Below are 12125 nucleotides of genomic sequence, written 5' to 3'. Positions count from 1 at the left end.
TTGCAGAATGACAGAGTAGTCCTTGACGTGTAACAAGGTTAAACCAGTTAAGTACTGAGCCAGAGTCCAACCCAGTTTTCCAGTATTGTAGTATGTTGTTTAAAATTCAGCACTAAGATCTAATAATCTTAAACTCGGTCCTAATAAAGTCCTGAGTTGTTGGAAAACAAATTTGTTTGTTTTGAAATGGGCCTATAAATGTAATAACCAAAGCATCCAGATTGCTTGTTTTTTTAAGAGAGGCTTTATATCTGCAGTTTTCAAGGCCTTTGATAAAAGAGATGTGTTGACTATCTGCAGTTAGTGAAGCTACAGAGCTAAAAACCTTCTTTAGAAGGCTCGTCAGCACAGTATCAAGACAGCAGTTAGAAGATTTGAATACTTGCTTCAGAGTTTTGTAGTTAATGGCATCAAAGTCTGACATTTTAGCGAGTGGCTCGGGTTCTTTGAATAATATGGAGATGCCTGCAGTTGAATAGTGTTAATGGAGGAGGCAAACCCATGACAGGACTCATTAGAGAGGAGTTCAGTCTGTCAACAACAGTGAGTAAAGCACATACATCATGTTTGTTTATGTTTATGATATCAGAGAAAAATGATTGTCTTGCATGTATTAGTTCTAGTTGCAAATGTGAAGTCTCTCTTTGTAAAAGTTCATAATGGACCTTAAGTTTATTTTCTCACACGAGACGTGGAGAATCTACATTTTAAAGATGTGCTGTAAAAGTTCCCAATTCGAAACAAAGAACACGGTACAAACCCGACAACTTAATTGAAATGGAATGAGCTGCACAAACGGCGTAATGATTGCACTTACAATTTTGAGGTGGGCCAGCAGCCTCATGACATCAGCCATGTCGGCGAGGATGAGCAGACGGGTGACAGCAGACAGCAGGGCGCGGGCAGCTCTCACCATGGTGCCACGCTTCACAGAAGAACACGGGTCGTCAGCAAACTCAGATGAGGCAATACGCATCGTCTCCCCTGCAACGATGAAGGAAAAAGACGGATCCGATTTTAATTTACTTTGAGCTGCCCATCATTGTCTGTGTGTGTGTGTCTGTCTGTCTGTCTGTCTGTCTGTCTGTCTGTCTGTCTGTCTGTCTGTGTGTTTGTGTGTGTGTCAGTGTCTGTGTCATGTGCTAAGATGTTGCCGTAGAGGCCAAGTTGCTACCTTGCATGACACCCTGGGAGCCGGAAAGTGTTTTGTTGCTGTAATACACATACGTTAGAAAATAGATGGCTATAAACTAATAAGAAAATTTCCCTGTAGAGTCACACATATCCAACACCTGGGAGAGCTCTTTTATTATACTGTACATATTATTTTACTGCCAGCCTTGTGTGCAGGGAGTCAGCAGGCTCAACCAGAGAGACACTTGTGCATTAAGGGCACCCATAACAGAAAGTGTCCCTGCACATAAGCTAGGAGAGAAACTTTGATTAGAAGGAATAGGCTGCAATGTTAAGAATCCTCATCTGATGTTAAATACATGAAAAATGTGTTTAACTTTTTTGTGTTTAATTGCACTAAAAGGAATTGTTCTGTGTTTCCTTACCAGTCTTAGTCAAAATGTTGTGCCCTGATTCAACTATCATGAGACCACTGATGAGAAGATTGGCTGCGTCATATTTTGACGCAAACCCTTTTCTTTCTTCTGGGTCAGCAGCAGGTTGGTACTGGCAGTGGGAGCTTACTCGACAAAAATTCAAGTTACCAGGAAGCAGCGCTATTCCTCATATGGTGACATAAATGGCCCTTAAAGTGAATTAAACTTTTACTTTGTGTGTAGCAAATACTTTCCCTTTTTTTTTCTGTGGTTATTAATCTCACACAGCCACACAACATTAGTCTCACAAGCACAAGTGAAGACAAAGATGAAATATACAACCACACACGCAAAGACAGGCACCAACAGGGCACCAAAGACAAACACACACACACACACACAAATGGGTACGATGATGTGCAAAGATTAGAATGAGCACAAAGAGTCTCATTACTAAATCCCTCCATGGCCTGAAATCAGTATCTATTATTTAATCATGACACGATAAATAGACGACAAGGTCATGGTGAAATTCGTTTGATGATGTGATGACTGAATGAATGAATGAAGGGCATTGTAAAATTCTGACCGACCTCAATCGGAGGATAATGCCATTTAAGTAAGAGTATTGATTTCACAATACCTCTAGCTGCTGCAAAATGTACAAAAGAAAACAAAGCATATTCCTGGATTAATAATAGAAAATAATTATTCTTTCCCTGCTGACCTGGGAAGAGGTGGAGTGTAGAGAGAGTGCCCCATCAGCAATCCACTTAGAGCTGAAGTGCCTTTCAACATGCACACCTTTTCATACTGACAGCTAAAGGTTGGGAGTCGGTTTAATTTCCTGTTCTGGGTGAGAATTTGTGACTTGTGACTTTTTCCTCAGAAAGAAAGGTGATGACATTAAATTCCTGAATACAAACCACAAAGCATATATTCCTGGACTCATAATTCAAATGTTATGATATAAAACTTCCTTCACTGCCAACTTGACTTGTAATTACAGCATATTCATTCTCAGACAGTATTGGAGTGTACACAGAGAGAGTGAAGAGTGCCTCATCAGCAAAATATACTTCTGGCTGAAGAGCCTTTCAACATACATTCCTTTTCAAGATGGCAGTAGAAGTTTTGCAGATATCAGTTTTAATCACTACTCTACTATGGGTCTTTGGGTTTAAACTCAGCCTAATATTTGACTCAGGAAGATGGTGACCAAGGGGACAGTATAAGTATTTATGGAAACAGACGCAGACGTTTACATGCATAAATACAAAAAATAGCCTATTAAGTTAAAAATACACCCTGAAGAGATAAGATTTCTTTCCTTTAATTTTGAGACGCAACATCTGATCTTGTCCTTCCTTTTGTCAGCTGTGGTGATGACCTGTATAGCACCGGTCTATTTCACGCCTCAAAAGAGCCGTGTGCCAACACAGTCAAAGTCAATGTTCGATAGAAGCAGCAGCCAAGTGAGCTGACAGTGCAGGATGAGGCGTACAGTACAACACCACATATGCTGAGCGTCATTAGCTCTTTCTGCTGATTCACATAAAGAATCACTGCCCTGCACTTATGCACGGGAAAGAAAACTTTGGTGAAATAACAAACCATTGTGACAAAGGTCTATCTGAAAAAAGGTTGCTAAAATAGTAAGCACAATTTGCAGTGTGTCAGAGTTCTGAAAATGTTGCTGATGAGCATGAGCATCTATAAAGTGTAGAAGGTGAGCAGGCCTGCCGACTTTAACAGGCAGTCGGCGCTTTAATGATGGGTGACCATAGGGTGGAAGCCTCATGGGAATAAGGTTCATTAAATTTATGAGACTGCACGCACCAAGAAAGGCCAAAACTAATGGGTAGTAATCAGCTTTATCTAATGGAGGTGCTTTGCCACTCTGCACCGTCCATGTCCGTCTAAAATCAATCGTGGCGAGTTTTGACTGTGTGTTCCAGCGAGCAGAGCACTTAAAGGAATACTTTACCTCAAACATTTTGATATCAATTACTCACCCACTGTAACCATAAACAACAAATACTGTAGAACAACTTTGGGCTCAATGGAGAACGGAGAACAGCATCACTACTGCTGCTGCAAGGACGCCAACAGCATTTGTGTACCCAACGTGCTGTATACTGCAAAAACAGACATTTATATCTTCAGAAATGCTATGAAAAAGCAGCCGCCATTAGTTATCTGGGTGTTATGTTGAAGTCCAAGTCTACAGTTATGTTTTATGATGTTAATATATCAGGTTTTGAAATAAATACCATATATATTGCCGCGCTGTTGAAGTGGACAGCATTACAGTTACAGTTACGCTTATGTCCCTGAAACTCATTGTGTGCAAAATGCCACTTACAATTTTAGAATCAGATCAGTCACACTAATTTGTGTATTTATAAGATGGTCACATTTGCAGCTCTGGTTCACATCCACGTACTGCAGAAACTGTGAATATCCTTGAGATGATCACACACATCTCCTGCAGTATCCGCAGCCATTTTGACGTGTACCTTTTATATTTCTGTGTCACACCAAAACAGTTTTTTAAGTTCAAGCACACAGTATTGTTATAACACTAAATCAGATGATCGCACACACCAGCAAAGGCTGTTTATTTTTAACTCATGGTAAATGACAATGACTCATGACTTCACCGGCTCAGTGTTATCCCTCTGTGTATGTAATCCATTCTGTGTGTATTAGATAATCACTCACAGGTTTTGCTTTCACCTCTGGCATTAGTTGTACTTGGAGCTAATTAATATTGATTGAGTTTATGGTCAGCAATACTTGGCAGATCAGGGTGCTATGATGCAGGAGATAGGTTTGTGTCAAGGGCAGTCATTCAACAATTAATTAGTAATGATTGCGAGGCTATGTAAACAAAAAAAAATGTTAATTAAGTTTGTGTGTATGTATGCGTGAAGTGTGCATGTGTGTGTGCAAGAGAGATGATGCACCCCAATCCATGTATGCTATTTAATTAAAAGAAAGATGGAGAGTATGTGAGCACAAGCGAGTGCAGGAGAGATAAGAAAGAGGGAGGAAAGCTGAGGTATTCTTCAGCCCTGTAACCATGGGTTTTTTTAAAAATGGAACTCAAAATTCGATCCACAATTTGTTTTCTCCCCTGGACCCTGAATCAGTTATTGTACGTCTTGCTCTTTTCCTTCAAATCTTTTTTTTTCTTATTTGACCTGTTTTGCCCAACAACCAACAGGAGTAGCCACTAAAAATAATCACTCCGGTCAGTCGCTGTTGTTTTGAAGCAGATGCAGGATGAAACCTCTCATAGCTTAGCTTCAATTCAACTGAGGAGAAAACTTCCTACCATGGAAACTTAACACCAAAAAAGCAGTTGTGCCAGTTGGTACAGAGCCAAAGTGTACCGTTTCTCTGACATCCTAAACAATGCCAAGACAACTTTTCCATCCAGTTTTGATGCTCCCACAACAACATTTGCAGCTTGAAGTCATCACTGTATAAGCACGGGCATAACATCATGACCAGGGCTCGACACTGGCATGGCAGTGCAGAGTCGCATGAAATAGCCGAGAACTGCTTACTAATATAAGACTTTGAATAAATGCATCCTTCCACCCACAACGCCAAAGTGTTAACTGCATATATTTATTGTATAATTCATTATCAAGTTTCTATTACTTCTGTTTTGCATTGTATCAGTTGACCTACTGTTACCGTTGACCTGCTGGAATGACGTAATTATGGGTAAGGTCGTTTTCCATTATTTGATCCAGCTTAAGGACACACACAGGGAAGACTAACACGGCACTGACTTATCCATTCGTCTTTACTAACTGTAAGTTAATAAGAGTAAAACACTGATGTAGATTCAGTCATTTAGCAACAATATTGATCATCTGTGATGATGAGTTCTTTGGAGACATGAAATTTTACTGCTTTGCGAACTTTGGAATCTGAAATCTGAAACGAGGGCATTTTTCCTCTAATGATGCTAATATGGAAGTGCTGGAAGAGTTGTATTTATAGCTCTAGCTAATTGACGTTCAGTTAAAAAAAACAGCCAATGTTGCCAAATGAGTCCTTCTGGATGACTGAAATCAGCAGTAAGGAATGTGCGTGCATTAGCAGATTTGCTCTGTTTATCTTAATGTTTAGTTTTACCAAGTTGCACCATTGTTCTCATAATCGATACCATTAAAACTAGCTTTTGCTTCATGCTTATTCGTCTGCAACACCATCTGGGTCTGAGTACGCACTGACAGCTGATGAGCCCAATTTTGCCTGTCCTCAAAAATCCGGAACTTTAAAATTTTCTCACGTTATGGCAATCAAATGTGTCTGTGTCTGTTTTTACGTACGATGTGATACAGCCGAACCTGTTTATTTCTTAACACAGTGCTAGAATTTAATTGTGTTTCAAGAAGAAAAGCAGAAAATAATTTGGGTACCCAAATATGTACCCAAATATTTAACTCGAGGATAAACTAGCCAGCTAGTCCACACACACACACACACACACACACACACACACACACACACACACACACACACACACACACACACACACACACACACACACACACACACACACACACACACACACACACACACAGCATGAGAACACAAAATTAGCTCACCTTGCTTGCGGACATCCTCAACTGCAGCAATGAGCTCCTCCTTAAGGTCCTGACTGTCTTTGGCGATCTGCTCACCCTTCTCCAGAAAGTTCTGGGTGGCCTGCTCAACAGACACTGCCAGGACATGGGCCTTCTTGGAACGACCCTTTTTCTTACTGGATGGCCCTTTGTTGCTGGTATTCACCAGGGTAGTTACCTAAGAAACAGGAGAGGGTTCATTAACATGCAGTTGTTGGTAGGTTTTGGCTAGGAATTTTTGTGTGTGTACACAACAACGTCCAGCATGAGGGACTAAGAAAAACACTCCAAAGACAAAGAACTTTAAACAATAAGTCTCACTGCACACCAAGTTACAAGACAATGATAATCCTGATAATCTGATTGTTCTCAAGCCCTTCATAATGACTGAAGGAATGGTTTGTCATAGTTCTGAAAAAAAAATAGTTGTGAAATGGTGTGGTGGAAGGATGCAGTACATTGCATTTCAACAAGCGGACAGATAATCATGTCTTTATCCATAATAGGAGCTTCCACAAATGTAATGAGGCAATCCATCATGAATGCCATTATTGTAATGGAAAGCATTGAGCTACTGTATATGTGGCACCAACAAGGAGCAATGTTTCCTGTCTCAAAGACCTACTGCACAGTACAGTGGGCCCATCAAGTTGCCTAATACATCACAAGGGAAATATAACACTGAAAAAGGGCCTTAGACAACCTCTTCCTTGATTCAAGCATTTTTTCGATAGGTTACACAACACAGAATCAATAAGATGCTCTTATCCAAGCCAAGAAGAGGCCAAGAAAAGGACAGAATATAGATGCATATGTCCAAATATGAAATGATAGTGAACACTACTGATGGAGTTATTTGGAGTGTCGGCTTCCAATTTAGGAAGAAAAACAGCTTTTATCACCAAAATCATCTTAAAAATCATACACATTGAGTGCCTCAGTCTAAGTCTCATAGCCGGAGAAGATGATTAATTACTGCTGCCTGTCAATTGCTACCACAGCTGAAGACAGGTAATGTCAATGTGACGCCAGCGATGCAGCTCATGTAACTTTCTCACTTCACACTGCTGCTCGCCGAGGGGGTGTCAGTGTGACATCAGCATGATGGGCTGATATGAATACTTTGTTGAAGGTATCAGAAGCTTACGCTCTGAAAGTTTTGTACTGCCTCGGCTGCAAAACTCCACTGGTTTTAGACATAAAAACTTCAATGATGTCTGTTTTTATTCGCGGTGGATCTGTGAATACAGAAATACCGACATGAGTGGAGGTTTACCTTCTCAGTCACTGTTTCTGTTCTTAGTAAGACAATCAATCAGTTATTTTCAAATTAATCGTTATTCTGACAACTAACTCAACACATCACTTTGAGACAGTAGAAAGAGTGCTCATTATCAAGCGTAATGGTGTGTTTATCTAAGCTTTTTGAATCATTTATACATCATTATAAATGTAATACACACAGAAGCACACAAGTGTATGCACAAGAGCCACAACACTCGCACAAACATACTGTGCACAGACAACAAGAGAAAGAGAAGAACCCTTTTCAAGGTATTCTAGTGGATCACACTGCTGGCAATGTTGTTTGTGCAATGTAATGCATATGGACTCACTGATTAGTCCTGGAGATGTGTTGCAACTGTTGAAAAAGTAGTTTCTTCAGTTCAACAGCTCCTGAGCTCCCAGAGTTCAAGCCTTCATTCAATTCTGCCGGGGTTTCTGAGGCAGCCATTTGTACAGTTTTGTTAGATATACTGCAAAGCCACTTAATTGAGCCATTGATTTACTTTCAATTGTCAATGCAAGTCCTCTCCATCTGTCCCTGATAGACAGATGGACCTCCTCTGAACATTGCTGAGACTTAAACAGACCCTCAGCTTCTGTGTCTACATACTTCCGTCATACCCTAACATGGAACAAAGGATGGGAACACAGATGGGAATTATCTATACCTCGAATTCTCATTAATTCATTAACATGGGGATAAGAAATTCACAAACATAAGGGTGTCCACAGTGATTTCAGATTGAGGTTTGTTGATTTCTTGTTGAGTTCTATTTTCTTCAATCGTTCCTTGTTTCCTTTGCACTGAGCTCAAAAAACAGGGGGTAGAAATAATTGTCAATGATTCATGGAAATGGAGTTTGGAGTTATTAAATCACACTAAGCAATGTAAGAAAGAATGGTAATAGGCTGCATGAAATATTCATCATTCACCTCCTACACTTTCCTCAATTGACGAGCTGAAAGATTTGAACTTGTGACCACTATGTGGGTTTCTTTCACTGTGTCCTTGCCAGGCATCATTGCGACTGTCGAAACCATTTGCAGTTTTCGAACGCTATTTGGGCGCAGATCATTTCATCTCTTTGGGGTACAGTTAATAGTGTCATTCTTTTTAAACTAATATACAAACAAGTGTTCTTCATTTGCTGCTAAGTAACATTTGACTATATATATCATTTCAATATTAATATCTTCATAATGTTATCATATTAACTAAATGTAGAACACTTAGTCATTCATTCCATGGTAAAGTATTATGTGGCTATAAAAGCCTTTGAAAGTCAAATATTTCCAATTCAATTCATATCTTGCAGATTTACACTGCCCTCAAGTTCAAGTTCTTAATGCTCACCTACAGAGCAGCATCCAGTACGGCACCTGCTTATCTGAACTCCCTCATTTAGGTTTATGTTCCCTCACGCTCACTCTACTCTGCCATCAAACTGGTGCTTGGTGCTCCAACCACAATGAGCCAGACTTCTCCTTTGTAGTCCCTAGGTGGTGGAAAGAGTGACCAAATACCATTTGATCCGCTGAGTCCCTCTCGGTCTTTAAATAACAGTTAAAGACCCTGCTCTTGTTTCACAATCTCTCACAAGCTCCTTCACACCTAATGACTGGTGTAACAGTAAGTAAGTAATTTAAAGTAATTTAAGAAAAATAAGGTCCATCTACATCTTTCTGCATTCACTGCCTCTTGGCACTTACTCTTGTTTTCTTAGGGCTGGATCCTTGCTTGTGCTTTGGATAAAAGCAACTGCGAAATGAGTGTATTTAAATGCCTCTGATTTACACCCCAGCTGAACAATGCAACCCAAATAACAAAGACTGGGATATTATACATTTTTTATAATATATTATATAAGGATACTGTAATTAAATTCATATATTTAATGCAGTGCTGCTTGAAAATAACAAATCTCTCGGTGTCTTAACAAAACAGAAATAAAGTAATCTATATCAACTTTCATATTGTATTAGTATTAATCATTTACGTCACAGAGACATTTAGTAATTTAGCAAGTGCTTTCATCCGGAGAGACATGCATATGAGGTACCGATATAACACAAGCAAATATATAGCCACCACCTCAGGACCACAAAAGAGAGACGTCTGGATAGAGCTTTTGGGCCTTGATGCTGTGGTGGCATCAGGCGCCGTTTGTTGGCTGAGCGGAGAAAGCATGAGGGAGCGTTAACCTAAATGATAAAGTTCAAGTAAGCGGGTGCCATATTGGACATTGTTTTGTCAAGGAACATCCAAGACTTGTACTTGTTGCGGGCAGCAACTTATCCTCGAGGATTATAATCCATTTAGAGCCTATGAAAAAGGAAATAGTGTAAATGAATCAATGTTGAGGTGTGGGAAAGACGATCGCTTATGTTAAGATGATATCAGACACACAGCCCTTCCTCCTTTTTTAATTTAATTCTATTCTAAAAAAACTGTAGGTTGATAGGTTGCAACAATGTTTTTGCGATGATATCTCTCTCACAGCTTACTATCTCACCCAACTCTACCTTTTCAGTTTTCCAGCTTCACTGATTTTGTTGCTGTGTCTCCAACTTTTGTAACCACAATTGGTAATGCTGACAACAATCATACAAATAACATAGCACATACTTTTCTAATTAACTCACAGAGCAGTTTGTCAGTTCCACAAGCTGCATCTGTTATTTCCACCAGCACAAAAACAGAACTAATTTGGAGGAGCTACATAAATGTCCAGCAGATTAGACAAAGAATGAAAATCTGATTTAGCAAAAATCACCATGAGGGACAAACAGCAGAGCAAGAAGAGAAGATGCTTTTGTTTCAGGCTGAGAGAATTCCATTTACTTTGGTAGCTCTGAAACAAAACCGCTTTTTACTGTGGCTGCCGAAGATGCATTAAATGACAAAGGGCAAAGTTGGGAACATCCTCACCAGATACAGCCATCAAATTCATTCTCACAAAGAAAATAAAGAATGACAATGGCACTATTAATGAATCTGAACCAGTTAAAAAAAATCTAACTGTTGTTTCTGATTAGTATTTAGGATTGTTAATCTTGTGGACAACCCTAAATAGCTGCAGAGTTTGAATTAGATGATGTGATAAATACTATATTATAGCCATGTTGTGTTTGGCATAGCTTTAACATTAATACATCTGAATCTTTCAATACCTGTGGCAACTACAAAATAACAGCTGAACACACATACAAATCAAAAAGGTCCCTGAGGAAAGAAGGAAGGGAAAACTAGTTTGCACAATGGAATGAAATGAGCTGCAGTAATGTTTGCCTGCTGTACCCTAATGTAACTGTAATAGATTCTGCGTCCAGGCAAGGCAGCGGTGGCCTTTTCTGCCAGCTGGTAATTTGCCGTGGGCAGGCTCATTTATTGCATTTATTAGCAGTATTGCTTCAAATGTATACAACACCACACCAGCATTGTTTCCATATAGCCACGAGATACGTCATTGTAGCTGCCGATGTAGCTCAAAACATTCACGCACAACAAAACTTAACAGCTCAGAAAGCCTACTGCAACAATGTACTGTACCATAACTGTTCTGTGACAAGTTTAAAATGTAAAATGATGTGTTGGCTGATGATTTGAAATAGCAACTTTTGGGAATACACAAGTAAGGACAGGTCATTTCTGCTTAGTTTGTTTCTTTAGCTCAATATCAGCCAGATGGCACAATGCTTCTGTCAGCATTAGGAGAAACAGCAGAGGCCTGATCAGAATAAATCAAATCCATCTAAATAATTGTGACTGAAATTATATTAAGATCATTTAATTTCATTATGTTGTTGCAGTCTGAGCTGAACCGCAGGGAGCGCTCCCTTCCCCTTCGTCTCTACTGGGCCTCACACAGCCTTTTTATAGTTAGAAATGACTGATTTTGTAGAAACTTTTTAGAAAAACTATGATGTAAGAGTATGATGTAAGGTTGCTTTTTATTTTTGTGAGAAATTGTGGTAGTGGGAAAATAAAGGAAGGCAACAGGAAAATATATTTACATTTATGTTTTGGTGGAGCTTGTTATAAGATACAGATAGAGAGGAAAGCTCTCGCTCGTTGCCGCTGCTTTTGCACAGAACATTCAGTTTGTTCATCTAAAATGAAAGAAAAACCTTGGCAACTTTAAACCCTTCTCTGTTTTATTAAATCTAATATAATAATAACAGATGGAGAGATAAAGAGATGTATAGTATTCATTTATTGTCGTGAAACCGTCAGGCTCAGCCAGGAAACAGTTAAATGGCACAACATAAGTGATTATACTGCAGTGGCAAAGCTAACCTTTCCTTCAGGCCTAAGGAGTTGTTGTGCCTTGCCCTCGAATTTTATTGCTAATCAATAGTATTAAATGCCATGCAGCCTTTCCTCTCCAGAGCGCTGGCCTGTGGACTCTCCCCTCAGTTGTAAATCCCTGTGGCTCTGCATGGCCATTCAATTTTCCACCTTCAGCCCGTGAGACTAACATTCAACGGATAAGCAATGCACTTAAACTGCTGGACATTAGGTGTGTGTGCTTCTGTGTGTGCACGTGTGTGTGTGTGTGTGTGTGTGTGTGTGTGTGTGTGTGTGTGTGTGTGTGTGTGTGTGTGTGTGTGTGTGTGTGCATGTGTGTGTGCAGGCATG

The 12125-nt window shown here is 39.7% G+C and overlaps 1 protein-coding gene across 3 annotated transcripts in view; it reads right to left on the bottom strand.

The window, feature by feature from the left end:
* ctnna2 (catenin (cadherin-associated protein), alpha 2) overlaps nucleotides 1-12125 on the bottom strand; it is a 226107-nt gene that overhangs the window by 201151 nt on the left and 12831 nt on the right. For all 3 annotated transcript variants that reach the window (XM_076145595.1, XM_076145597.1, XM_076145596.1), the window contains exons 2-3: nucleotides 6182-6377; nucleotides 818-984 (exon numbers count right to left, since the gene is read on the bottom strand). In XM_076145595.1, the coding sequence (XP_076001710.1) occupies nucleotides 818-984; nucleotides 6182-6377 (363 nt within the window). The remainder of the gene's footprint in view (nucleotides 1-817; nucleotides 985-6181; nucleotides 6378-12125) is intronic.

The sequence above is a fragment of the Genypterus blacodes genome, unplaced genomic scaffold (assembly GCF_046128005.1).
Source record: "Genypterus blacodes isolate CSIRO-AG114 ecotype Tasmania unplaced genomic scaffold, CSIRO-AGI_Gbla_v1 ptg000030l_1, whole genome shotgun sequence".
Classification (NCBI taxonomy): Eukaryota; Metazoa; Chordata; class Actinopteri; order Ophidiiformes; family Ophidiidae; genus Genypterus; species Genypterus blacodes.
Note: the sequence above shows the minus strand (reverse complement) of the source record. Positions and strands in the feature narration are given on the sequence as shown.